This window comes from Eumetopias jubatus, unplaced genomic scaffold, assembly GCF_037043125.1.
Source record: "Eumetopias jubatus isolate StellerSeaLion01/CBP00866 unplaced genomic scaffold, mEumJub1_p1.0 scaffold_7, whole genome shotgun sequence".
Taxonomy (NCBI): Eukaryota; Metazoa; Chordata; class Mammalia; order Carnivora; family Otariidae; genus Eumetopias; species Eumetopias jubatus.
The window spans coordinates 112,800,165-112,828,035 of NW_028274813.1; the positions used below are offsets into that span (position 1 = coordinate 112,800,165).

Consider the following 27,871-nt stretch of genomic DNA (forward strand, 5'->3'; position numbering starts at 1 on the left):
CCCGGCCTCGCGGCGGCGGCGATTCGACAAGCGCTCCGCCGCGTCCCCGCGTCCCGAGAGCCGGCCGCGGCGCGGTGAGTGCTTGCGTGGCGCGGGTTCGCGCGGGTGGGGGCGGCCTTTGTCCGCGGCGGAGCGGTGCGGGGCCGCCGGACCGCGTGCTGTGCCCTCCCTCGCTGGACCCTCCCCGGGTCCGCGGCGCAGCCGGGGTCCGGGCCCCAGGCAGCGGGGGCCGCCACAATCCAACCCCGCCCCAAGCTTACCGCCCAGGGGGCTGGGGCACAGTGGGACCTGCTCTCCCCCGGCAGGTCCTGGACGAGGCTGGTGGGCGCTTGTGATTACCCGGGCCCGGGGCGTGCAGGGGCATGGGGGCAGATCTGTCACTGTGTTGATGATTCTGGAAAGCTCAACGAAGCCAGCCGGGGTTAGCAGGGAAGCAGGGTCTCCCGGGCCCTCCAGAGGGCCCTGCAGAGGAAAACACCCTGAGTCCTCGCTCCGAGGAGAGAGAGCTGCCCGGGACGGTTGGGGAGGGGGGCCCACTCTTCCTGGCTCTGAAAGGACGGAGCAGAGAGGACTTACGCGGGCAGCAGTGGGCGCGAGGGGGACAGATTCTGAAAAGAACAGGTAGGGACCGCTGACCTGGGTGAAGGGGTGAATAGGTGTTGGGGGTGGGAGGCGAACACGAGAGAGCAGGATGGGGTAATTTGAGCTCGGGGAAGTCTCCAAGAGATGATGGGGGAGGTAGGACGGAGAGGAGGTGGGGAACTCGGTGTCCTGAAGGTGGGGACCCAGGGTGGAGACACCCTAGAGGGGAGGGAGTTGAATCTCAGTGCCCCGAGGCCCTCAGAATGCTGTTTAGTCAGGGAGTTGGCAGGTTTGCTGGCCTAAGGCCCCAAACTGTCAGAAAAAGGGGTTTATTTCTAAGCCAGACCTGCCCTAATGAGAAATGCGTGACAGATGACTCAGATATGGATGGGTCTATCACTGGGGGAAAACGTTAGGCAAAGGGTAACGTAGAAACGATTGGGGGAATAGGGGAAGTGTTTGTTTGACCTAACTGAGAAAAACTATTTGCCTTCAAATTGGATGTGGATAATTGTAAATGAGTCAGTTTCATCATTAAATTAAGGCCGGGGTCCTTTTTTTACATGCATGTCTTTAGCAGTTGGCTTCTGTACTAGAAAGTAATGAAGCTGTTCTGTCTTTAAGAGAGTTCTTCATCTAGTGCAGCCTCCTCTCATTCCCTCTGGCCTCCCAGAAATCCCTAGGAAATCTGATGCTGTGCAGCCTTCCTTGCAGTTTGGGGGCCTGCACGTAGGTGGGACGCTTATGGAGGCTGAGGGAAATTGAAGTCTAAACTTGAAATTGAAGCTGAAACTTGTCTGGCGGGTTGGGCCCATCTGAGTGGTGGGGAGGGGTGGAGGGCTCTGGGGCTGCAGGGTGTGAGTGATGGCTCATATTTCCAGCTCATTTGGGAATGGGAATATTTGGGGTGAGTACATTTCCCTGATATCTAGAGTTCCTGAGCTTTAGCACTAACACTGATTTTAACTATCGAGCATGGAAATCTTTCTCTCCCATATTACGTACATCATAGTCTGACATCAGGATACTCCTGACATGAGTGAAATTTTTTTTGTCATGACTTCGAGTCAGTGCTGTGAATGTCAGATTTTTGCGCTAAGGGCCTGTAGGGCGAGGGGACTCTTGTGGGAGTGCGCTTTGCACTAAGTGGCTTCAGCCATGCTTTTATTGATCCCTTGACTGCTGTTTGGAGTTCCTTCCTCTCTTCAATGACATCACTGGTGGTTTCTCCTGCTTGCCTTCAGTGAGCTTTCCAATTTACTCCAGACTCCCCTGCTGCAAGAAATCAGACCATCCGGCGTGTTAATGCAAGCCTGAGGGCGGGAAGGGGTGCTGGGATTTGTGGACCTGTTTTTCCTTATTGTCCCTGGCCCTCTGCAGCTCTGACCAGTCACCCAATGGAAGCAGATCGGCTGACTGTCTGAGATGCTCAGGTGCCTGACAGCCGGGTTGGGTGCTTGAACAGTTGTGGGAAGGCCATGTATAGAAGCGTCGTCCCTTCTGAGGAGGCTCTGTCCTTACTCTGGTGAGGTTGACTTCTGAGACTTCCTGGGGGAATTCCTCCACCCTTAATCTGTATTCGTGTCTTGTCTGGAACCATAAATCTTCATTTTTTTGGAGCAGGATTTGGCCTTGACTGTGAGCTAAGCAATACAGCTTGGGGTCAGATTGTCAGGATGATCATAGAGCTGTGAGTTGGGATTCCACAGCACCTAAGGACACTCCTAGAAAGTGTTGTAGAACAAGTCTCTGGCCTGCTGCTGGCTGGTTCTTGGTTGGATGTGTGGGGTTTGAGTGTGAAGAAAAATGATCCAAATCCAAACAGCCTCCAAGATTATGACCACATGGGGCCTGAGGCTGTGGACTTGAGTCATGGGGTCATGGGGAGGAGGAAGAAGGGCAGGCAGGATGATGTCACTGCCCATGAGCTTATCCTCCGAGTGGGTGGCCACTTCTCATTGCTGTCCTCTTTCCGCACCCCAGGGCAGGAGTGCCAGGGAGGTCCACTAGCAGAAAGGGAAGGCATAGCCTGAGCCTGCGGGAAGTAGGAGGGTGGGAACTGGTTGATGAGATCCGTGAGAAATTTCCTTTGGTCTCAGATGCATCAAACATCTGGGACAGGGCCCCGTGTGTTTTTCTGCACCCCCTGGCTGCCATACCCCAGTTTTGCCACCCCTGCAGTATGAGGTTCCAGCTAGGAACATTGAGTTTCCAGGTTTTGGGGGTGGGGTTGTGCCGGATGCTTCATAGACGTTTAATCATGTCAGTCCTCCGAAGTGGAGTGTCCTTAGCTCCATGGTATAGATGGGGAAGCCAGAGCCCAGAAAGGGGAAGTCATGTGCCCAAAGACACATGCAGAGGCACATCCTGGAGCTGGGATGCTGTCTGTCTTTCTGCCACTCTGGAGGAGGCATGGGCTTCACCCCTCGTTCTGGAGTCTGGCAAGACGTGCCCCACAGCAAGGCAGGGAGAACTCATCTGGAGAGCTGGGGAGAGAGCAGGCCTGACGTAGGTGTCCCAGTCCAAGCCATCTGTGGGAGTGCTCGCTTTTCCAGAGACCTGGTCTTCAGCACACGGGTGCCTCCGGAGGCCCTCCTTGACTCTCCAGGTCTGAGCTGCGCTCCCGGCCAGTTGCCCCCACTCTCCCTCTCATTCTCTTTGTGGTCCAGAGAATGGATGCCTCCTCCACACCCCTAATTCCTTTGGGTATTTGGCCTTCTTGAGGCATGGAGAGAGTATGTCAGAGGGAAACCTGCAAGGAGTGGGGAATGAGAAACAGTTTTTTCTTGGGAGCCCTGGAGTAGGAAAAGATAGTACCTCTGAGAAGCAGGGCTCCTAGGTCACCCTAAAGTCAACATGGGCTCCCAGGAACCGGGGCTTCCCTGGGGAGATACTGGAATGTGTGCTGGGGTTGGGGGGGTGGGCCTAGATGTATAGCCCGACAGAGAAGCTCTTGGCTGGGGGGGGTGGGTGACACTCAGTGCGGGGGCACCCAGGAGGCCTTGTCCCCATGACTACGGCAATAATAACGGCAGGAATAATTGTTACCGCTGTTTGTGGGTGCTAAGTGCTTTCCCAAGTCCTTTCTGTATATGCTCTTATTCTCATAGCAGCCCTTGTGGGGTAGGCATTGTTACTTCGTTTTAGAGATGGGGAATCAAGTCTCAAAGAGGTTAAGTCATTTATACTTGGTCATGTGTCTAGCAAAACTTTTGAGTCAGAATTTGAGCCCAGGGCTGCCTGCTCCTGAGCCTAAGCTGTACCCTGGGGCAGGCAAGGTGGCTTAATGATCCCATTTAAGAACACAAAGGCTCGAACTGACTCAGATTATCAGGAAAAGGGAAGGTCATGGGGGGGGTGGTATTCCCCAGCTGTCCTATAATCATCGTAGGAGGGTAATTTATAGTCCCTATTTTATAAATGAGCAAACTGGGGGTCAGAGAAGATGATTTCCCAAAGTCTCATGACTAGGAAGTAGCAGAGTCTGGATTTGAAACTGTATCTCCTACACCAAAGTCATCTCCTTAAACACCAGGGCTCACTTCTTCCATGAAGCCTCTTGTGATGACACCAGCCCAGCATGCGATCACGGTTACAGCGCAGGATGGTTGTGGAACCTTCCTTTGAGAGCTGAGGAGACAAAGAGCCAGAGAGGTTTGCCCTAGGGAACCTAGCAAGTGAGTGATGGAGCTTGGTGTGAAATCTATAAAAATCTCTCAAGTTGCTGTTTTCCTTTTTGTTAATTGCAAAGGAATTACATGCTCATTGTCAAAGTCACAGAAGTATATCAACTAAGAAGTAGGAGTAGATGCTTGCCCTCATTCCCACGTCCTGGGGTTGGGTTCGCTATCACACTTCCAGACCCCTTTCCCATATACAAACATCTATCTCTCTCTGTCTCTCTCTCTCTAAACACAAGGTCCCCTTCATTCGTTCCACACTGCACTGAGCACTCACCATGTGCCGGGCCTGCACTGGACTCAAGGGTACAATAGTCAGTAGAACAGATGCTGTTCCTTCTCAGGGAGGTTCCAGTATGACAGAGAAAAAGAAAACTGTGTAATGAATAATAGGGACTCCCCCGGAGTGGCCAATCTCTGCCTGGCTTTTCTGCCAAGGTGACTCTCAGGATAAAGAAGTGTTCCCCGTGTCATCCAGGAAGAAGGAACTGTGTTTGCAAAAACCCGTGAGGAAAAGATCCCCTGTTGTAGGACCTAGAAGAGGTCCCTGTGGGGATGGGCAAATAGGAGGAGGTGAGGCTGGGGAGGTGAGCAAGGCCAGAACAGGTAGGGCTCTTTGGGCCATGGAGGAGCTGATTAAAAATTGGAAGTGATGGCCTGATGCAGTTTATGTTTTTATAGCAGTTATTCTGGTTGCTGTGTAGTGTCAAGACTGGGGTATAGAAGCGGGTGGGGAGATGAGAGGGAAAGTAGAGAGACCAGTGAAGAAGCTTTTGTGGTCAGCCAGGCAAGATGACGAGGCTTGGCGGCGCGGAGAGAACAGCACAGGTGGAGAGAAACAGGGTGAAGCTGTATCCGGCGTCGGCAAACGTTTTCTGCAAAGGGCCAGAAAGTAAATGTTTCAGGCTTTGCGCCGATTGCAAGGGCTCGGTTCTGCCATTGTCTGCAAAAGCAGTCGCAGAAAATACGTAAAGGAACTGTGGTTACGTTCCAACGAAACTTTATTTACAGACCCTGAGATTTGAATTTCATGCAATTCCTGTGTCTCATAAAATATTCTTCTTTTGATTTCCAACCGTTTAAAAAAGTGAACCCCTTCTTAACTGGTGCGCTGAACAAAAGCGGGCAGCAGGCTGGATTTGGGGCTCGGGCTATAGTTTGCCGAGCCCGAAGATATATTTTGGGGTCAGGAATGGTTGTTTTTGGTGTGATGCATTGTAGAGGTGAGAGAAACTTGGGTTTCTGGCTTGAGCGGAGGGTAGAGAGCAGTGCCTTTCCCAAGCGGGAAGAGCGAGGGAGGAGCAGGTTTGAGGGGAGATCAAGAGTTTGAAGAGGGCCATGTTAAGAGGGAGATGCCTCTGAGTCACTGGCAAAGAGATCTTTAGGGGACAGTTGGAGCTCAGATGAGAGGTGTGGGCTTGGGGAAGAAAATCTAGGAGTTGCCAGCATATAAAAGATATTTAAAGCCACGGGAGTGGATGAAATCATCTAGGAAAAAATAGTAGAGAGACTTGAGGAGAAAGCCTAGGAGCCAACCCCAGGAGGTTCAGTGCTGGAGGAGGAAGGCTGTGCACTGGACTACAGGTGATGCTGAGATGGAGAGAGAGGTAGGGGACCAGACCTGGGGCCATGGGGCCATCTGTTAATACAGAAATGAGGTCATACGGTTGACAGTGTACTTTACTTATGTGACATATGGCATGGACTTGTTTCCACATTAGTACACGTTCTTTTAAAAAGCTCTACGCTATTCCATCACACAGAGGCGCCGTTGTTAATGTACCAGTTCCCTACTGGTTCCCATTTTTGCTGCTAGCTGGGTGTCTTGGAGACTGGAGCTAGTGTGTCTGTAAACCCGTTCCTACAAACTACAGCCCATGGGCCAAACCTTCTGCCGCTTGTTTTTGTATAGCCCACAGCTAAGAATGGTTTTTTCGCCTGTCATGGTTGAAAAAAAAAATCATGCGATTCATGAAAATTACATGCAATTCAAATCTGAGTGTCCATAAATAAATTTGTGGTTGGAACACGGCTCTGCTCATTCATTTATACATTGTCTATGACTGTCTCCCTGCTACAATGGTAGGGTTGAGTAGTTGTGACAGATATCAGATGGCCTGCAAAGTCTAAAATATTTACTATCCGGACCTTTACAGAAAGAGTCTTTTCCGCTCACGCCAGCGGAACAGCCCTGGGAAGTCCGACTGGGTGTGGTTTGGCTCATCGGCCCATTCTGGAGCCAATCCCCGAGGGTTCTCTGATGAGTCAGGTCCAGTCACCCGCTGAGGCCCGAGGCTGGGGGTCAGCCCCACCAGCATCACATGGACTGGGTTCCCTGCAGGACCGGGGAGCCCTGTTATCAGAAGGAATCAGTGTAGAACAAGAGAGAGGCACTCTAGAATAAAGGACATGGAGGAAAGTTGCTAAGAGTATCAAGACTGAATGCTGAAGGCAGAGAAGGTCTGCCCAGCATCTGTTGTCTTCCTTGTCAAAGAAAGAAGTTGCAGAGGCTGTTAAGAAGGAAAGTTCAGGCCAGGTAGGGAGGTGATAATCTGCTTTCAATGGATTTGTCTTCTGGCCCCTGGGATCGTCCTGGTGTGGGGTGAACTTGGAGATAAGATATCTGAGAAGCTGTCAGGGGTATTTCAGGACAACTGGGGTAGACAGCAGGTGTGGGGGTCATAGCCCTCCACGGGTTCCCACTGTGTATAGAATCCATCCTTAAGCGACCCCTGACCACCTCCCATGCCCCATCTCCCGACAGCCGCTCCCCAGAGGCCCTCTCTTCTCAGAGTATGCCGTGGGGGCCCACTCCTCCAGGGAACTGCTTGACCCTCCATGCCCATAATACTTCATCGTGTTTGTTGTGTGAGTGGATAAATGAATGCTGGTAGACTTGAGGTGAGCAAATAACTGGTTTTACGGGGAAGAAGGCAGATTATGAGAACAACAGATTAGTGATCATGTCCTTAACCCCGGACAAAATCCTGGAACCAGTTATTAATGGAGCACTTGAAGAGGAGTCCATTTTCTTCAGAGGAGCCTTTTTTTTTTTTTTCCTGGTTCTTCCCCATTTGACTGGTGCTCCTCCAGAAGCAGGGATAAGACCTGTGATGGGCAGTTGAGTGGCAGCACGAAGAGGGAGATTCCTAATCCCAGAGCCCTGAACAGTGGATGGGCATTGATCCAGGGGCAGAACCAAGGGGTCTTCTTATTCCTGTCCCCTCCCTGAGGACCTTGATGACACAAGAAACAAAGCGGGGAGAAGAGAGCAACCTTTTTGGGTGACATTCATTTTTCTTTTTTTCACCCACCACAAAATTATCGAGCACCTTCTAGGTGCCAGGAACTGTCACAACAGTACTGCAAAAGATCATGGCATGGGCACACAACACTGTGACTGTACTTCACCCTACTGAATTGTACATTTCAAATGGTTGAAAGGGTAAACCTCACACTCCATGTATTTTGCCACAGTTTAAAAGAAAAGATTGTGGCAGTTGGGGTGACGGAGTTGGCTTAACTGGATGAAATATAACAGTGACGCAAATGAACCATCCCATAAAATTCCAGCCCTTCCCCAGGTCCATGGGAAGAGGATGGCAGAGGTGAGGATCCGCAGCAATGCGAGTAAATGGCGTCCAGTCTTTGGCCACAGATTTGATCGTCTATTATTTGGGGTTATTTTGGTGAACAAAGTGGCATGGCTGCCCAGGGTGGCCTTGTCAAGGGAGAAGATCAGGGAGGGGGCACACTTGTAGTACAAGGTCGAAGGAGGGGCGCCTGGGTGGCTCAGTCGTTAAGCGTCTGCCTTCGGCTCAGGTCATGATCCCAGGGTCCTGGGATCGAGCCCCACATCGGGCTCCCTGCTCAGCAGGAAGCCTGCTTCTCCCTCTCCCACTCCCCCTGCTTGTGTTCCTGCTCTCGCTGTCTCTCTCTCTGTCAAATAAATAAATAAGATCTTTAAAAAAAACAAAACAAAACAAAAAAAAAAAAACAAGGTCGAAGGAGGACTGACAGGGGCGGGACGGGAGACAGATCTGGGCTCAGGATAAGGCAGAGCTTTCCCCAGTGACAGCCGCCCCAAAGCCAGCAGACTTCTTTGGGAGGTTGTGGGTATCCATCACTGGAGGGAGCAAATGGGTTGTGAGGGTGGCCTGAGAGAGGTTCCCTATTCTGAGACTTGACCATTAACCTCTGCAGATTCTCCAGATTTTGCTGGGGGACCTCTCCTCATTCCACACTCTCCCTCAGTGATCCCAGCTTTGGCCCCCATCACTCCCAAACCATGGGTAGCTCCGTGTCCTGTTCTGAGCTCCAGCTCCGTGTGTCCGGGGTCCATGCGGCAGCCGGCAGGGATGCTCTGTAGCTCAAGCCCAGGAGGAATTGTTCTTCCTCCTACACGTGCTTCATTTCCAGGTCTCCTGGGCTTAATGGAGGCACATTGTATGATGTGTGCCCCCAAGTGCCCACTTGCTCAAGCCTTCAGGACATCCTTGACTCTGTCAGCCTCTCCCTCCCATACAAACAAAACGACCCCCAAGCCAGGTCACACCTACCCTGAGCCAGGCCCAGTCATCAAGTGACTCAGAGGAGATAGCGTCCAGTTCGTATTTGGAAACACCTATTTTAGATGTGGTTTCCTTTCACTCTCTGAGCGTGGCAATTTTCATGGGGTGGGAAGAGCGGGAGAGAGAAGGAGGGAAGAAAGGAGGGGAGGGATGGTTCTCTAAATTAGTCATTTCAGATGCTGTAAAAAGACTCAAAATAACCGTGACGCTAGAGTAGATGCTTACTCTCACCCATGTGACAGGCCGAGTCTGTCCAGGGCTGATACTGCAGCCCCTCCGAGGGCCTTGGGTCTTGCTGTTCTGAAGTCTCCAGAGTGTTGCCTTTGGCAGCATGGTTTCAGATGGTCACCACAGCTGTGTTCCAGGAGTGGGAAAGGGGAGGAGACAAGAGAGGGTGTGCTCTCTCTCTTTAAGGGTCTGACCCAGATGTTGTACACACCAGCTCCTCTCACATCCTATTAGCCAGAAGATGGTCACCCGGACACACCTTTCCCCCTGCAAGGCAGGCTGGGATCTGTAGTCTTCAGCTGAGTGGCCATGTGCCCAACTAAAAAGTCTACAGAAGAGGAGAATAGATATGAGGGGGAAATGAGGGGTTTCTGCCACAGTCATTTTGTACATTTTAGCATGACCTGAATGGCAGCTAATTGGCTCAACCTCAAGGATATAGTACCTGAAGCCTTAACATACTAGTATTGTTCCGCTAGGATCCAGCCAAGCATTTCTTTTATACATGGGCATATGGAGTTTAGAGAGGGGAAGTCACCTGTTAAAAATTGCACAGCAGTGTCAGAGCTGGGACCAGAACCCTAAACTTTGGGCTCATTTTCTACTATTTCAAAGGGATCTGGTTGAGAGGCACCCAGGCAGTGCCAGGAGGACAGGTGTCTTGGGGCTGGGGAGAAGCCATCCTGCCCAGGCTGTCTACCTGGGATGCTGCTCATCATTTTTCTGGACTCACCTTTAGGGTTATTATGTCTCTGAGGTACCTGCAAGTAGCCCTCACTGTACCTTAAATAATGTACTGTATTGAAGTGCAGTGAATCACAGGCACTCCTTGATTGGAATGCAGGCTCCTTGAGGACAGACACATAGCTTAGTCATCTCTCTGTCCCCAGTGCCTGCCTACCAGGTACTCAGTGAATAGTTAAATGCACTACTGAATACACAAACAAATGTATATTCAAGGAGTCTTTCAGTTGCAGGTAATAGAAACTTAGCTCAAACTAGCTTGAAGAAAAAAAAAAGGATTGGCTCAAGTATCTGGACAGTCTAGGTGTGCACTTGTTTCAGGCATAGCTTGGTTCAGGTGCTTAACTGCTGTTTGCAGAAGCTCTGCCTCTGTGCTATACTGGTTAGCAGAGATTGACACTAGTTATGTGGTTTGATCCTTCTTGGCCTCTTAGTGGGAGGCATTGCCCAAGTGGACCCTGCAGGGATTGGGAGGAGGCAGGGGGTTAAGAGATATGGGGTGGTTATGGTGGGGGCAAGGAATTCATCTTGAGCCAAGAGCTCTCTACCAAGAGCCCAGTCTCAGCCTTTGTTTCTTGGTTTGGGCTTAATGGAGGCACACCTTGGGTCCTCTCTTGAGAGCTTCCCAGTGACTGCACCTCTGCTAGGGTTGAATGAACTTGCTGCACCTTCAGGCCAAGCATGGCCTGGGCGCCTCAGTCCTGCTTTCCCGGGGAAAGCCAAAGCACTGCGTGTTCTTTCCTGGCGGGACTCTTTGGAGTTCCCACATTTGGCTGAGACTGGGATGAAGGAAGAGGAGGAGGGAGGGCTGGCTGGTGACTCACTAGGAAGGGTGGTACATGCTGACTCCAGGGCAGGTCCCACCATGGGATGAGACTTCCCCTTTGTAGAGAAGGTGGGCAGGGTGGTGCCAATGCAGCACGAGATCTGTGTGCCTCCAAGGGCAGCCCGTCTGTCCTAAAGAGCAGTGATGGGCTTTCTGTTCCCAGGCCCTGCTCCCATTCCCTGAAGGGCACCTTGTCTCCGAGAGGTGTTTCTCCATCCCTCTCTCAGTCTCTGGGGGACCAGCTGTTGGGGTAGGAACCTCTTGGTGCGGTGGAATTCTCAGGTCTTCTTGGTTCTCGGCTGTCAGGTTTTTCCCTAGGGTAAGCCATGACAGTGGGAATTTTGCTGGGTTCAGAGTCTAGGAAGGTAACCAAAGGGGGTAAGCCCAACTCCCACTCCTGGAAATCCTCCCATTTTCCCTCTAGAGTGAAGGACAGCTTGGCCCTTGGGGAGCCCTGGTAGGTCTGATCAGGAGGGGGTGCTCCCTGACCTCCCCCACATTCATGGAGGTGGCAGGCATTCCCAAAAGACCCTGGTGAGTAAAAGCTTGATATATGGAGACCTCATAAGAAAAGTTTTGAGTGCCAGCCAGAGGAAAGTGGCTTTACTTCTGTACTAAATAGGGAGCCACGAAAGGTTCTTGAGCATGGGTAAGGATGTGAACAGATTCCTATCTTAGGAATAAGGTGCTGAGAGCAGACGTTGTAGAGAGTGGGGTTTGTGGGGGCAGAGTGGAGATAGCAGGGCCTCTCAGGAAGGTCACAGGAGGGTCAGGGTGGGAGTGGCAGGCATAAGCAGCAGTGGGGAGGGTGAGGGAGGTGGCCTGGGAAGAACAGATAGGCCTTGGTTTTCTCCTGGAGGTGAAAGAGAGGAAAGGAGTCTTAGAATCTGGAAGCTTCTTAATCCTTAGGTCCTGGTGCTTCCTTGGGGTGGGGGTGGGGGACAGCGCGGAGGCTGCAGCCTGCTAGCTTTTCCTGCAGCCAGGGGTTGCCCTTGTAGGCAGGATGTGGTGCCCGCCAAGGGTGCCTTTATGAATGGAGCAGGGAAGGCTGCTGACTCAGCAGGCGGCGAGGCTTTGAGGCTGCCAGGTTTGGGCCGGAAGTGTCTGGGAAGGAAGTGGCTGTTCAGGGCTTCCCCGCTGTGGACAGCTGTGGGGGGGGTGGGCAGGATGCACCCGGTTTGGCTGAGGGACTCCCTCAGCCCAGCTGCTGGGGGTGGGGGAGGTGCTTGGCTGAGACTGGAAGGCTGGAGGCCGGGTGCCTGCGTCCAAAATGATGGTGCTGGCCGGCTGTGGGTGAGGTCTGCTCCTTGGGAGGGCAGAAAGCTGTGGCAGGAGGTTGGGAACCCAAACCCTCCCCAGCTTGCTAACTGGCAGATTACATCACATTAACAAAGGCACCTCACTTATATAAGGGGCTTTATTTTTTTCTCTTGAAAAATAGGACCAAGTCGATCCGGCTGTCTCCCTGGGTGGTTGCGAGAATGTGAAGTCGACTGCGTTCTTGTTGAACAGTGTTGGATAGCCTAAGTCCACACTGGTTATGTGGCTTCATCGGGACATGGTGTGAACAGTCAGGCAGCAGCTGTGGGACAGGGTGAAGGTGGATGCAGCCCGCCCAAGTCAGACACTGGGGGGGGGGGGGGCAGCCAGGATCGGGAGCAGGGCTGGGCCCAGGGAGGTCTCACCTGTGGCCACAGGCTTTGCTCTGGCTATGCCCCTCGCCTTGGCTCTGGGGATGAGTTGACGCTACGCTTCTGGGATTCCTGCTCCTATGTTCCCTTCACCTCCCATTCCTCGCACTCGGTCCTGATTCCAGCCTCTGGGGTTCACCCCAGGCCGGGCCTCTTCCGTTTCTGATTGGTCTCAGTCACTTGCTAAAAAGTGTCCAGTTAGCAAGTGTCCTCTCTCTCGGGCCCCATACTCTGACACCAGCTGCCTCCAAGAACTCTCCCCTGGAAGTTTCTGCACAAACACTGCTAACTTCCCACACCCTACACCGACCGCCTCCATGTTCTGTCTCAGTGACTGCCCCACCCGCTCACTGGGCTCAAAACCATGGCCACCCCGACTGCCCCCTTCCTCTCTCCGCATGTCCTCCAGTGCTGTTGTTCTCACCCAGACCTGCCTTATCTCTTCTTTATCCTGCAGATGCTATCAGTCATCTTTATGGAGCACCGCTCTGACCATATCCTTTCCCCTGTTCCAGAACCTTCAGCGGCTCCCAGTTGCCTTCAGGATAAACTTCAGACCTTTCAGCCTGTCTCCACGTCTGGCTCCAGCCTCAGCCCTTACTCTCCCCACCAGCTGCTGTCTGGAGTCAAACTGAGCCAAACTGATCTGCGCACATTCTTGCCCCGGGCTGGCCAACCTTGCCTCTACTTGCCAACTTGTCTCATCTTCCTTGTATTTTGTAACAACATCTTAGTTCTGAAAGGGTGGGTCCCAGCTGCCCCCTGCCCCGTGTGGCCCTGGTCTATCCTCCCCAGTGATTCAGTTCCCTCCTGCCAGCTAGCATGTCTCAAAAAAACAAACAAACAAACAAAAAACCCCTCAGTGGGGAGTCTTGTAGGGTGTGGGAGGGAGGACCTGCCACTGGGCAATTGCAGCCTTCCCCGAGCTGGGGCGGGGTGGGAGAGGGAGGCAGTAGGGTGAGGGCGGGCCTGGGGAAGACCCTTGGAGACAAAGTCCTCAATTCCTCTTCCTCACACGCAGGGGCAGCCTTCCATCACGGAGAGCCCAGCTGTCAGCTGCCTCTCGGGAAGATGCTGTGTCGCTGGGCCAGTGAGGGTGTGGGCATGCGTGTGCGTTTGGCCACAGTCCTGGCAGCGCTGTGGTTCTGCATCACAGGTGAGGGGAGCAGTGTGGGGACTGGAGTGGGGGGGGCGCCCATTCCCACCAGGGCTCCTGCCAAGCCTGTCTGTCTAGCAGGGATGGGGAGGGTTCTGGCCAACCTCCTCCCACTGTCCCCTGTCACCTGTCCACTCATTTCCACTGGGATTCCATAGGCAACGTACTCAGCATTTCTTAGCCCGTTTCCTCTTCTGTAAACTGGTCATGTGAGCACTTAATGTGATAATGTGTTTCTTAAACATACAGTATGCGTGCTCCCTCCTGAGGGCCTGTGCACGTACTGTTCCCTCTGCGTGGAGCTTTCCATGCCCACACATTAGCATGACTTGATCCTTTATTTCGTTCAGGTCTTTGCTCCTACGTCACCCCCTCAGCAAAGTTTTCTTGGCTACCTTGTATAACATAGCATACCACCTCTCCATAGCCTTGACCTTACTTCATCATGCTTCTTCCCAACCTTTCCCTCTGCCTGACATGTTGTATGTTTACCTGCTTCTTGTCTGCTCTGCTCAAAGAGCAGGGTCTGTCCCCAGTGCCAGGACTGATGCCAGCCACATAGTAGCTCCTCAATAACCATGTTGGATAAATGATGTAACTCTTCCCACACAGCTCTTGGCACAGAGTCAGCATTCAATAATGGATTTATTTTTAATGACAATATCCTCATATTTTAAATTCTTATCAGTCCCTGGCAGAGGGAGAGACTGCCTTCTTCCGCCAGAGGGGAAGACAAAGCTGAGTGTCTGGTGCCACCTGCTGGTCATAAAGAGGAAGCAACTCTCTGGTCACTGCTGCTCTGATTTCTGTAGAGAAAGGGATTTTGTCTGGGTGATTCCTCAGGTTTCATTCCTAAATGCCCCCTACAAGGGCCACCAGTTGGAGAGCTCGCCTGGGGCATCTGCTGTTGCAGCGAGAGATCCAGGGCCAGCATAAGACCTTTAGAGACCTCTACACAGTGCAAAGATCATGATACCCTCTCCCTGTGTGTAATTCGCAATAAAAAATACTACTTTTCTAAATGCAAGAAACTTTTGACGGGTGCTATATCCAGTCAGCTTTGTGTCAAGACTGTTTGATTTTTACACGGAGTGTGCCTGCTTTGCTGGTGCGCAAAGCACACACCTAAGAATGGCAGTGCCAGAGAGTGTACCTCCCCAAAGGAAAGGCTTGGGGACCCCCGCCTAACTTCCCAGGGCTCTAAAAGAAGAACTGGAATGGAGGCAGAGGTGACTTGGTGAGGAGGCTTGCCAATCCACAGGATAAAGGGCAGGGGACGAACAGGGGAGTCTGCCCCAGGGGGCTTTGCTCTGGCTATGGCCCTCGCCTTGGCTCTGGGGATGAGTTGATGCTAGGCTTCTGGGATTCCTGCTCCTGTGTTCCCTTCACCTCCCATTCATCAGCAGGTCCTGTTGGTTCTCCCTCATCAACAAACCTTGAATCTGCCCCATGCTCTCCGATACCACCGCCACCCTCTGGAGCTAAGCCAACGTCACTTCTTACAAAGACCACTGAAATAGTCCTTAATCCGTTCTCCACAGAGAAGCCAGAGTGAGTTGTAAGCATTGTTAGCCAGATTATGCGGGATCACACACACACACACACACACACACACACACACACACACACACACCCCACACCCCAACCTGCAGTGACTTTCCATTGTATGTAGCAAACCTAAATTCTTTACTGGTCTTACAAAGCCCTCCCATCCAGACTCTCTGGCCACAGGGGGCAGCTACCTGATATTTTCACTTAGGGAACTGAATCTTGCCTCAGAGCCTTCCCACCTGCTGTTCCCTCTGCCTGGAACACTCTTACACTAGCTTTTTTGTATGTCAGGCTCTTTTTCATTCCCTTTAAATCTCAACTTCATATCCTTTTAGTGAGAATGTGCCTCACAACCCCACTGAAAGGTGTGAGCGTTCTTTCTTTTGGGTATAAACGCGAATCGTGCTTATTTGGGAAAAGAAAAAAGAAAAAGCACTCGTGATCCTTTCTCATTCAGAGAAAACCACTGTTAACATTTGGTATATACCTTTTTAGACTCCCCTTTTCTGATTAATAAAGATAACATATACTTATGTGAAAATTCAACTAGCACAGACTGGGGTAAAGTACCTGTCAAATTTTTGAAAAGCTACCACCTCTAATCCTTTGGCTTATTTATATCTTTCATACCCCTAATCCCATGCTAATGCGAATTTGTGTCTTAGTTTGTCCCTCGCTTCCATTAAAAGGTAAGCTCTGTACGGGTGTGACCTTGGTCTTCTTCTCTGTTGCATTCCTAACTCTTAGGCTCAACAAATAGTAGGTGCTTACTGTAGTCTTGTTGACTGGATGAGGATCACAGGTAATAAGCTTTACTTTGGGTCTCCGGCTTTAAAGGAGGGGTGGACGGGCTTGGAACTAACCCGGAAGGGGAGGAAGACTAGGGAGGCTCCCAGTGCCCCCACCCCTCCTCACTGCCCCACCCCACCGCCCCCAGGTGCCGTGGAGGTCCAGGTCCCCGAGGACCCCGTGGTGGCCCTGGTGGGCACCGATGCCACCCTGCGCTGCTCCTTCGCGCCCGAACCCGGCTTCAGCCTGGCGCAGCTCAACCTCATCTGGCAGCTGACGGACACCAAACAGCTGGTGCACAGCTTCGCCGAGGGCCGGGACCAGGGCAGCGCCTACGCCAACCGCACGGCGCTCTTCCCCGACCTGCTGGCGCAGGGCAACGCGTCCCTGAGGCTGCAGCGCGTGCGCGTGGCCGATGAGGGCAGCTTCACCTGCTTTGTGAGCATCCGGGACTTCGGCAGCGCCGCAGTCAGCCTGCAGGTGGCGGGTGAGCGCCGGGAGGGGGCGCCCTCCCCTCGCCACATCCCTCAGCTCCCGCAGCCCCTTAGCCACTGCGCCACCACTGACCCCGTAACTCAAGCCCCGCTGCTGACCCCTGTCCCTCCAGGTGCCCTTTCCTCCACTGCGATCCCCGCCCTCGCGTCCTTGCCTCACCTCGACCTCCGCCCTCTACCCTCTGCCCCACTCCAGCTCCCTACTCGAAGCCCAGCATGACCCTGGAGCCCAACAAGGACCTGCGGCCTGGGGACACGGTGACCATCACGTGCGCCAGCTACCGAGGCTATCCGGAGGCCGAGGTGTTCTGGCAGGACGGGCAGGGCGCACCCTTGACGGGCAACGTGACCACGTCGCAGATGGCCAACGAGCAGGGCTTGTTCGACGTGCGCAGCGTCCTGAGGGTGGTGCTGGGCGCTAATGGCACCTACAGCTGCCTGGTGCGCAACCCCGTGCTGCGGCAGGACGCTCATGGCTCCGTCACCATCACGCCCCATAGAAGTCCCACAGGTTTTGTTTTCTGTTTGTTTTTTTTGCTTAAATGTCCCCGTGAGGGAGGGAGATTTTTGTCCTATCAGCAGCGGCTGCGGGATTTGAATCTAGCTCCGTACCTTCAGTCTCGCAGAAGGTGAAATTCCTAGTAATGATAACAGGAAAGATAAACAGGGTGGGGAGGCGGGGAACCTCACCTTGCTGGTAGGGGACGAGGACAGTAATCACAGACCTTCTTCGCTCTCCGGTGCTCCTGACTCCAGGGCTCTGGAAACCTCTGGAAAGAGAGGAAGGATAGGAGAGGGAAATGGATCCATCGGGGGGGGGGGGGTTGCTAGGACTGGATGCTGTCACCGGCCTGCGCCTCACCCGCCCCGGAACAGGCATTGTCAGGCCAAGGTCAACTGCCTGTGATTCTTGTCATAAGATTAGGGTGACTCCACATCTGGGAATCCGGAGACTCAGTCTGCTTTGGGGTCTGGAGAGAAAGTGGGAAGATGGAACAGGAACTGGGGGTTGTTAATAAAGAAGGAAATCTGGGAGGCTGTGGGCTGGTAGCCCAGAGTGTCCCCACCCCTCTTCACCGCCTATCCAACCTCGCCCCCAGGTGCCGTGGAGGTCCAGGTCCCCGAGGACCCCGTGGTGGCCCTGGTGGGCACCGATGCCACCCTGCGCTGCTCCTTTGCGCCCGAACCCGGCTTCAGCCTGGCGCAGCTCAACCTCATCTGGCAGCTGACGGACACCAAACAGCTGGTGCACAGCTTCGCCGAGGGCCGGGACCAGGGCAGCGCCTACGCCAACCGCACGGCGCTCTTCCCCGACCTGCTGGCGCAGGGCAACGCGTCCCTGAGGCTGCAGCGCGTGCGCGTGGCTGATGAGGGCAGCTTCACCTGCTTTGTGAGCATCCGGGACTTCGGCAGCGCCGCAGTCAGCCTGCAGGTGGCGGGTGAGCGCCGGGAGGGGCGCCCTCCCCTCGCCACATCCCTCAGCTCCCGCAGCCCCTTACCCACTGTGCCACCACTGACCCCGTAACTCAAGCCCCGCTGCTGACCCCTGTCCCTCCAGGTGCCCTTTCCTCCACTGCGATCCCCGCCCTCGCGTCCTTGCCTCACCTCGACCTCCGCCCTCTACCCTCTGCCCCACTCCAGCTCCCTACTCGAAGCCCAGCATGACCCTGGAGCCCAACAAGGACCTGCGGCCTGGGGACACGGTGACCATCACGTGCGCCAGCTACCGAGGCTATCCGGAGGCCGAGGTGTTCTGGCAGGACGGGCAGGGCGCACCCTTGACGGGCAACGTGACCACGTCGCAGATGGCCAACGAGCAGGGCTTGTTCGACGTGCGCAGCGTCCTGAGGGTGGTGCTGGGCGCTAATGGCACCTACAGCTGCCTGGTGCGCAACCCTGTGCTGCGGCAGGACGCTCATGGCTCCGTCACCATCACAGGTAGGCAGGCGGCAGGTGAACCGCTGGGGATACGAAGGGAGCCGCTGCCTTTTTTCTAGACCCTGAGTTGGAATTTAGGTAGGTTTGGATGGTCAGAAGCCTGACATTTCAGGTGTCTCAAACTCTCCACCAAGAAGTCCTTGAGGGACTTGCTTTAAGGAGCTGATATGAGTCATTTGTAATATTGGCCCTCCTAAGAGCACCTTAGGTGGTCCTTGTGCTTCTTACACAGAGGCGGGAGTAGCTGCGGGAATCTGGGGGTAGGGGAGGGAGTTCTAGAGCAGACGGCATGGTGAGCAAGGGCTTTCCTACCGGAAGTCCTCCGGGTGATGGGAAGGTGTTGCTGTGTCCATGGCACCATCTGATCTGAGAGACAGCTGGGGATGTCCAGGTGTTCCGTCCCGACCCTCATCTGGGCGGTGTCAGCTCTTCTAGAGGGGAGCGCTCAACCCAGGCAGCAGTTGGGGGAATCTCTGCTGCCCCCTTGTGGTCAAACACCAGATTGATGTCCGTTTGGGGATTCCCTCAATATGGTTGGGGTCTGGTTTGGGATCCCAGCCCAAACACCTTCCCTTCCTGCATTGTCCGCCTCAGTGGGTGCTCCTTGTGCCTGGGGGTGTGAAGAGGGCGCAGGCCCACACTCAGGCTAAGGGAGGCAGTCTCCATCTGTTTGGGGACATCAGGTTTTCTCCTCAGTCCCTCCCCCTGGGCAACTGAGCTTTCCCAGGGGCCTCCCCACATCCTCTGGTGTCAGGACAGAGGGTCTGTCTGTCTGGTTGTCCTGTCTTCCCTTCCCATGACTTCCATCCACCTGGTAGGTTTCCAGAGAGAATAAGAAGTACCAGGTAGAGTGAGATTGGCAGAGAAAGGGAAGCTTTCTGAGAAGGGAAGTGGGCTGCAGGAGCAGTCGGGAGAAGTCTCCGGGGACAGGCGGGAGTTGAGAGAGCCTTGAGGGACCGGTGGACTTTGTGATCATTTGCACCTGGGGCCGAGCTGGGTCTTTGCCACGCTGCGCAGAAAGGGCTTATGGGTGTAAATGGAATGGTAGGGAGAACGCTTACCCCATCTAAGAGAAAAACACTTTAATTTTAAACTTTAGGAGCTAACATTTAAAGTGTTTTTGTTTCAGAGATGAGGAGACCAAAGCCCAGAGAGAAGAGAGAACTTTCCCAAGTCGGCAGACTAGCACAGTGGCTCCATTTTGGGGGCCAGGCACCTCTTTGAAAATTGGATAAATGGTAAATGCAATAGTTTGCATTTACATTTAGAAGGTGCATGGCCCCTCTCCACTCACCCAGGGTGGTGAGCAGATGAACCAGGACCAGAATCTAACCTTTAACCTCTCAACCTAATTTTCTCTCCTCCCCACCACCCAGCCTCCTGTTTTTGTAAGAGCAGGTCTGGCCTACTTTGGAGCCCTTGGCCTGTATTTCGCTTCAGGCAGCTTTGTGCCTGCTAAAACATTCTGGGATTCAGAATGTCAGTCCTCCAGCCTGGTCTTTCCCACACCTGCTGGAGGGTCGTGACACCCCGCGTGCTGTGCATGGAGGGGGCTTTATGGAGCACGCGCTGGGAGTGGAGCCTCAACACCCTGGCCTGAGCCCCGCTCTTCACTCCAGGGCAAGTCTGGCCTGTGTTCCAGGCACTGACAGCAGTCAGGGGGTGAACACAGAAGGAGATCCTCCCTCCTCCTATTTCTGTGCCTCTGCTCCCTCCTTTGCTGCAGGAGCCCCACTGGGCTGGGATCCTCAGGGGTTTTTCTTTCACGGGCTTCCTGGACTGGCCTTCTTGCCCCTTGTGTCAGCCGCTGTCCTCTCCCGCTCCCCTGGGTGACGGGTCCCTTTGCTTGCAACGTCCTGAGCGGCAGCTCTGCCAGCCATGCCGGCCAAGGAAACATCTGCTGCAAATGCCCGTGTCCCTGCCGGGGCTTCTGTGGCCGAAGGTTCTCCCAGCACTGCTGTCTGCCCTGACAGAGCCTTCTGCAGAACCAGCTGGCCCCCCCGGCTGCCGCTGCTGCCCTGGGCCCTCGTGGTCCACAGAGAGCAGAGGAAAGCGGTGCTGTCTTTTGTTTGATCTGAGGTCCCCGAGCTTTCTGCCCGGGACCTGGCATGGGCCCAGGGCCTGGGCTGCTGGCTGGCGTGCTCAGGACAGTGGCTGGCCCTGACCCAGGTGCGGGAGCCTCGAGCCCATCCCTCTGCCGAGAGATAGCTAACAGACGGGCCCTCCGCGCTTCACAGAAACATTCCCCTGGCAAGTCTCCCCCTCTTGGGTAAACCCAGAACCCTCACCACGGCACCCTCAGCTCCCACCCCCATCTACATGCGGGGCTCCCCAAACGTTTTCTGTAAAGGGCTGGAGAGTAAATATTTTAGGCTTTGTGGGCCACATACGATCTCGGTTGCTCCGGCTACTTTTCCTTCCCCTTCTGCTCCTCCTGTTTCTTTTTTTGCAACCCTTTACAAGTATAAAAACTATTATTAGCCTACAGGCTATACAAAAACAGACCACAGACCAGATCTGGCTCACAGACCATAATTTGCTGACTCCCGAGCTCTAGGACGGGGAATGTCACCGGGCAGGGCTGGACGAGTCAGGGAGGGCCTCCTGAGGAGGTGAACCTTAAACTAGGTGAGCATTTGGGGGCATTTTTTAAGTAGGGGAACCTGACAGCAATGGTGTGGGGGCTGGAAGGAGCCAGTTGTCTCTGCAGAGAATGGTTAGTTCACCAGCTTGGCTGGAGCAGAGGTTCCTGAGGTGGACACGGAAAGAAAGGCTGGAGGAGGGGAAGGAACAGCCACATAATAGAAGTCCTTGAGAGGATTGAAGCATTATTCAAATGTCAGTGGGGAGCCATAGAAGGTTCTAGAGCATCATCAACTGCAGACTCTTCACCCCTGCCAAGTTGAGAATTGTCCACACCAGCCATGGCTGTGTTGGGGTTTGGATGTGTCTTGGTGTGGGGGAGTGGCGTGGGAACTTCAGTGAGCTCTCTTCATAGCGCTGGAGCCCACTGAGGGTGGGAGCTCCCTATTCCCAATATCCCTTGGCCAAGGGTGTGCAGTCCTCAGGGCCATGGGGGCCAGGCATGACCATCTCTTCCCATTCTCTCCACTTCCCCTCCCAGGGCAGCCCATGACCTTCCCCCCTGAGGCCCTGTGGGTGACCGTGGGGCTGTCTGTCTGTCTTGTTGCACTGCTGGTGGCCCTGGCCTTCGTGTGCTGGAGAAAGATCAAGCAGAGCTGCGAGGAGGAGAATGCAGGTGAGGGAGAGAGGGTGTGCACACACACGTGTCTTTGGGTATGTTGGTGTGTCTATGGCAGTGTGAGTGCGCACATGGGGCCTGATTGTGTGTGTGTGGCCTTGAGGCTGAATGTGTCTTAGGTGTGCGAACAGGCGTGAGCCTGCCTCTCAGGGTGGGAATATGGCAGGCTGAGTGTGCGTAGGAGTGGGACGGGAAGTGAGTGGTGGACGTGTGGGGCTGCAGTGTGATGGTGAGGGTGGAAGTCACCCGAGGGTGTCTGTGTGTGGCAGCGTGGGTGTAGAGCGTGGAAATTTAGTGCACACATGTGAGTGCCGCATGGGTGTGGGGGCCCTGTGTGCGGGTGTGTCTGCCTCCCAATGGGCAGAGTCGGAAGGAGCTGCCATTAGCCGGGTTGGAATCAGTGTGAGTTGACCTTGATAGATGGGCAGTTTGAGCTTGGCTGGGAAGTGTGTCAACTCTGGGGAGTGGTGGGTGGTGAGCACACATTGGTGAGTCGGGGGTGATGCCCGTGGGTGGGAGGTGGGTAAACAAAGGCTTCCCTGGGTGAACATGGAAGTAGATGGTCGGAGGTGGGAGCTGGCTGGGCGTCAGGAAGGAGGGTGCATGTGTGGAGGAGAAGGGACAGACAGGTGGGTAGCGGTCTGTGCTGCAGGCGGCAGGGCGGGCTGGTAGAAGGACAGGTGCACAGGTAGGTGGATGGTGCTCGTGTTGGAGGCCGGTGGTAGGGGGGCTTGGTAAGTGGGTGAATGGGGGAGCAATGGGGTCGGTGGGTGTGGCTAGGTGGAGGGGTGAGGAAATGGTGCTTGGCTGGGGGAGGGGTGGGCTCTGCTCTGTGCTGGTCTCAGGCTCCCACCCTGTGTCCAACGTCCAGACCACAGGCCAGGCCTACTCAGCCTGCTTAACGTGCCTCCTGTGCTCCCAGGTGGAGAAGCGCAGGAATGACCGTGGGCTGAGAAAGTCTTGCTTACTGAGTGCTTGTCTTCCAGGTGCTGAGGACCAGGATGGGGATGGAGAGGGACCCAAGACCGGTAAGCCTGATCTTAGAGCTGGCCTTATTTTTTTTTTAAGATTTTATTTATTAATTTGACAGAGAGAGAGAGAGAGAGAGCAGGAACACAAGCAGGGGGAGTGGGAGAGGGAGACGCAGGGCTCCCGCTGAGCAGGGAGCCCGACGCGGGGCTCGATCCCAGGACCCTGGGATCCTGACCTGAGCCAAAGGCAGACGCTTAAGGCCTGAGCCACCCAGGCACCCAAGAGCTGGTCTTATTGGCTGAGGGAAGGATGCAGGGACGGGGAGAGGACTCTAGGATCCGGAGGAGCCAGATTTGCTTGGGGTTTGGGTGCAGTATGTTCTATGGGCTGTGGCCTCCTGCCCGGATGAGTCCAGTCTTTGCTCAGTGTTAGGCCTTGATGTGGATCTCCCCTGACTCCCTCTCAGGTGTTGCTTCGTCTTTCCTGCCTACCTGACCTTTCTACCAGGGCCAGATCCTCTCTGAGTGACCCTGCACTGTGGGGTCTGGTGGCTTCCTAGGGGAAGAGGGAGGGCTCAGGGGACAGGGCAGCCTGGGTTTAAGTTCCAGCTGCTGTTCGTGGGCTGAGTGGCCTGGAGCAAGTCACTTTGCTTCTCTGAGCCTCAGTTTCTTCATCTTTGAGTCTTGGTTTCCTCCTAATAACTGTCTTCCTTCATAGGTTGTGTGGGTTTAATTAAATAAGATCATGTATATAAAGGGTCTAGTACCGTCCCTGGTGCCTGGTCCATGCTTGATAGCTTGGAGTCTTGTTAATAGGTAAACAATTTAAGACAGTCCCGTTCTGGTTAGAGGCTGTGTGACTTTGGTCAAAGTGCTTTGCTGCTCTGGGCTTCCGTGTCCCTCTGTAAAATGTTATGCTGGCCCTGCCTTGATGGCACCAGAGGCTCTTTTGAGTGACTGGACACACAGGTGGTTTGCAAAGGGCATGGTGCTTTGGAGACATTAACTGGGAGCCTAGCTTGGGGTGGGTGCCACGGCACCGGTGTTTCGTGGCCCCTGGAGGCCTCGCTGCCCACCTCCTGGGGCTCCTGGGCTGGGAGAGCCAGGTTCCCGCTGAGCCATTTGGGATGGCGCCAGTTGACATTGGTCCCCTCCCCAGCCCCGTGGAGGAAGAGCAGGAGACTGACAGCTGGGGATGGCTGCAAATGGTGCCAGTTAACTCTCTGCCTTTGGTGTGGAGACAGCCCTGGGATCAGGCCTCATTTGTCTTGCTCGGAGTCAGATGTAGTTGACAGAGGGAGGGGGTAGGGAGAGGAGGGTGGCCTAGAGATTTGTTCAGTCTCTGTTCCGCATGACCGCAGGTCCACCTGGGAAGGGCTGCAGCCCTCCTGTAGCTTCTTACTTCCCCGTTATTTGCGGAGCAGACTCAGTGTCCTTCTGCATCTCTGGCTCACTGGAGGGCAGGGTAGCTGTTCCCATTGTACAGATGTGGAAAACTGAGGCCCAGAGAGAGGAGTGACAGGATACAGAGTGGAGCTGGGCCTTGAGACAGCAGCCTAGGGCCCCTTCCCTGGGGCTGGGAGGTTGCCCTCATCCTCCCAACTTCTCCCAGTCCACGTAGACCTCACTTCTTCCTCGGCTTCTGTCCCTCTGCCTGACTCCTGACCCCGCCACTTTCCACGGGCCCCCTCACTGTGTGCTCCTTCCTTTTTTTGCAGCCCTGCGGCCTCTGAAACACTCTGAAAACAAAGAAGGTAAAGACACGTGGTGCTTGAGATTGTGTCTGTGTGTTGGCACCCCTGTGTGGGGGAGGCTGGGGAGGGTCGTTGGTGGTGGGGGTGACTATCACCTGCTCCCTCCCCAGGAGCGCAGCCTTGACTCTCCCCTGGCAGCAGGGCAGAGGGTGGAGTAACCCAGCTGCTCTAAGCGGATGCAGATGTGACAGAGGCTTCGCAAGGACAGGGATTTATTTCTCTCTCCTGTAACAGTCTAAGCATAGGTGATCTTAGGGCCACTGATGTCCTGGAGCTAGGTTCCATTTATTGGTTTCTGCCCTCTTCCACTCAGAGCTTCCGTCCAGGGAGCTCCAGCTCCCATGCCCTCTCCAGAAGCAAGGGGGGAGGCGCACAGGGAGGAACATTTTTTTCTAGGGCTTGACTAGAAATAGCTCCTGTTACTCCAGTTTCCGTCCATTGGTCTGGACCTAGTCACATGACGCCTAACTCCAGCAAGGCCAGAGAATATGGCTTTTGGCTGGGCAGCCACGTTCCTGACATGTAGTAGGCAGTTAGCAAATGTTAACAATCATTGTTATTCATATTCTGTAACATCAGCAGTTACGTTAGGAAGTCGTTGGTTGGAAGTAAGTTTGAGATTCTTCCTTACTGAAAGTAACCAACAGCGACATCTGTGTATATGTGTGTGTGTGTGTGTGTGTGTGTGTGTGTGTATGTGTGTATTTGGAACAAAACACTCCTTGATGCAGACTTGCCACTCGATATCAGTGGCTTCCACCGAGGAAATCAAAGCTGGTTGCTAAAGGTTATGGAAACTTTTTCAGGTTGCCTGGGTGTCCTTGTCAGGAAAGAAACGTTCACTGAATTCCTGGATGCTCGTCCCTACATTTAGGGGAGAAGGGAACGACATAGGCCCTGTCTTCAGGAAACTTCCAGAGGCAGGGGCGGGGGGCGGGCAATGGGGCCCTCAGAAGCCTGCACAAAATACGTGATACGAGAGGGTCATAGACTCAGACTTTCACGAAAGCCAGTAAGAGGGCTTTGGGAAGGCAGCATTGTGCAGAAGAAAGAGGCCCCAGGGTCGGGAGGGGATACCCTGGGTCTAGTCTCTGCCTTGGACCTTCTGGGAAGCTTCCTCATCTGTGGAATGCACACCTCCCCTACAAGATGGTGGTGAGGATTAGGCATGGTGACAAATGCAGAAGTGCTCTGTAAAGCAAGTCCTTTCAAATGCTGTAGAATGTTCCATGGCAATAAGAGGCCTATGTTGGGTTATGGAGGGATAGAGATAAGTTACCTGCCTCCTTGTTGTTCTGAACCAAATGAGGCATAGAAGGATTGAGCAGATGGAGATGAAAATGTCAGCTTGGCTCTAGAAGAGAGCCGCAGGAGAATGGCATGGGTGCAGGGTGCAGCAGGCTTCCCCATCCTGTTCCCACTGGGGCGGCCTGGCCCTCCAGTCTCTGGTCACACTGCGTGCGCACAGAGGCAGTGCCCAGAAGGGAGGACTACTTCCTCTGGGACAGACAGACCCCAAAGAATGGGAGAGGGAGTGGCGGGGTCACACATGCCCTGGTCCTCCTTCGAAACCCTCCCCCAGGTCAGGGAGTGGAGCGGGGCCAGTCCACTGGTGCCCCCCAGGTGGAGACAAGAGCCAGAGGAACTCAGCATGGGAAGGGAAGCTGGAAAGGATTTCTTGCTAGTAGGTGGGGAGGGAGCCAGGCCAGGGAAGTCGGAGGGGAAGCTAGGAGGGGACAAGTGTGCCAGGGAAGGTGGTTGGGAGGAGTGTGGGGCGGCGGAGCCATGGGGTTGGAGAGAGAGGCTGGTGGGGATTAGGCAGCCTCCCTCGAGGGCCTCGTGGTCTGTCTGATGCCCAGCTCCTGTGTTGGCATCTGTCTGGGCCTCCAGGGCAGTGCTTAGCCCAGGGGCTGCTAGTCAGACTGCGGCGGCCAGCCCCACACACACTGCCCACCTGGAAGTGCATGAGCATGCGCCTGGGCTTCTGAGCATGCCCAAGAGTACAACTCCTGCATTTAATGCCTTTTCCCCCACTTTTTCTTTCCACCACGAAATGCAGATGATGGACAAGAAATAGCCTGACCACGAAGACCAGGGAGCTGCTGCTCCAGCCTGGGGGCTCCCACCTCTGGCTGCACCGGGGCCTCAGCGTGAGCCCTGCCCCCAACAGATGGCTCCCACTCTGGCAGGTCTGCCCATTCTCCAAAGGACAGAGAGACCACCCCGCAGCCTTCTTTCTCCAATGGACGTGATTCCCAAGGCATCTTGCTGCCTTATTTCTCCAGTGACACGATACATAAACCATCCTGCTGTCTTGTTTCTTATGGACATGATACAGACACCACCCCACCGCCTTATTTCTCCAGCGGATATGCTGCATGGACCATCTGGCTGCCTCCTTTTCTTCACAGGACACAATATTCAGACGGATCCTCTGCCTTCTTTCTCCAAAGACAGGATACGCAGTCACTCCTGGCCTTCTTTCTCCAGTGGCCCTGTTACACTAGTTTTCATCTCTCAGCCTTTTGTTCCACTCCCCCGCCCCTGCCCCCGTAAGCCTGTCTCCTCAGACGGGGACACTGCAGCTTCAGCATCTCCTTGAGTTCACAGGCATCTCCCCGCCTCTGGCCCCAGCGTTGGCCTTTTCCCTCCCTCCCTAAGTGAAGACAGGGCCCTTCCCCCAGGCATGCAGGGGCACACCGACACCTGTGCTGGGACACATAGGGACCTCCCTTCGCCCAGTCTCTCCCGTGGTGCCCTGGGCTGTGCCCTGGGGCTGCCTCCCCATGGGAAGCATGTGCTGGTCACACTGGGTCTCTGGGGGTCTGCATGGGCCCCCTGGAGGTCGGCCTCTAGCCCTCTGCTTTTCCCTCCTATCCTTTTGTTCATCCATCGTAGTCATGTTCGTTGAGCATCCGTGGGGTGTTAGCACTGCCTTAGGTACCTGGGACCCAGTGTGAGAAGACAGGCCCCTCCTTTAAGGAGCTTGTCCTTCACCTGGGGAACTGCGAGGAGACAGACAACTGCCTGCCACGGCCTGCGCCTTGTGAGAGGGCTCCTGCCCTTCTCCCTACAGTACCCCTCTAATGTGCCCGCAGCGTCCTGGATACCTCATGCCCAGGCCGTCCCTAATCCCTTCCCAGAGCAGGGGGTGCGGGCAGAAACCTGGAGACAGGGGCAGAGCCTCTTGCTACAGTCGGAGAATCTGATGGTTTCCAAAGTCTTTCAAGGTGTGAGCAGGTGAGCAGGTGGGCAGGCGGCCACGGCAACCCGGACCCTGGAGAGCAGAAGTGTAGGGGAAGCCTGGGGACGGGGCAGGGCCAGGAGGGCACAGGGACACAGCCCTTCACCCCCCACCATGGTGCTATTCTGGAGCCGGGAGGACACCTCCTGGCTTGTCTCTCGCCAGCCCCCGGCCTCCGGAACGCTTCTGATGTCCTTCTGCTGACATTTCCTCCTTCCCCAGGGAACGGAAGAGGTGGCATGCCTAATTTAAATGTGGGACTCTGAGGAATTTTGTTAACTGGGGGTGTATTTTGGGAAAAATAAATGGCTTTGTAGAAAGCTTTTTCTCCGAGAAGTGTGTGGAAGCAGGTTGGGCAGCAGGACTTGGCAGGAGGGATCCCCTCCTGGA

At 54.5% G+C, this 27,871-nt stretch overlaps 1 protein-coding gene across 1 annotated transcript; it reads left to right on the forward strand.

Moving 5' to 3' along the window:
- Positions 1-27,801, forward strand: CD276 (CD276 molecule). Its single transcript, XM_088025137.1, has 11 exons — positions 1-74; positions 12,838-13,066; positions 13,344-13,478; positions 15,967-16,305; positions 16,509-16,823; positions 17,413-17,751; positions 17,954-18,250; positions 21,375-21,509; positions 22,499-22,540; positions 24,202-24,237; positions 26,297-27,801. The coding sequence occupies exons 3-11, from the start codon at positions 13,394-13,396 to the stop codon at positions 26,317-26,319; spliced, it is 1,611 nt and encodes a 536-aa protein (XP_087881263.1). The 5' UTR covers positions 1-74; positions 12,838-13,066; positions 13,344-13,393; the 3' UTR covers positions 26,320-27,801.
- Positions 27,802-27,871: the final 70 nt, after the last annotated feature.

Coding starts and splice junctions, on each gene's coding strand:
- CD276 (XM_088025137.1), top strand. CDS start 13,394: ATGCTGTGTCGCTGGGCCAGTGAGGGTGTGGGCATGCGTGTGCGTTTG. Junction 13,479..15,966: donor GCTGTGGTTCTGCATCACAG/GTGAGGGGAGCA, acceptor CACCGCCCCCAG/GTGCCGTGGAGGTCCAGGTC. Junction 16,824..17,412: donor GCCCCATAGAAGTCCCACAG/GTTTTGTTTTCT, acceptor CCTCGCCCCCAG/GTGCCGTGGAGGTCCAGGTC.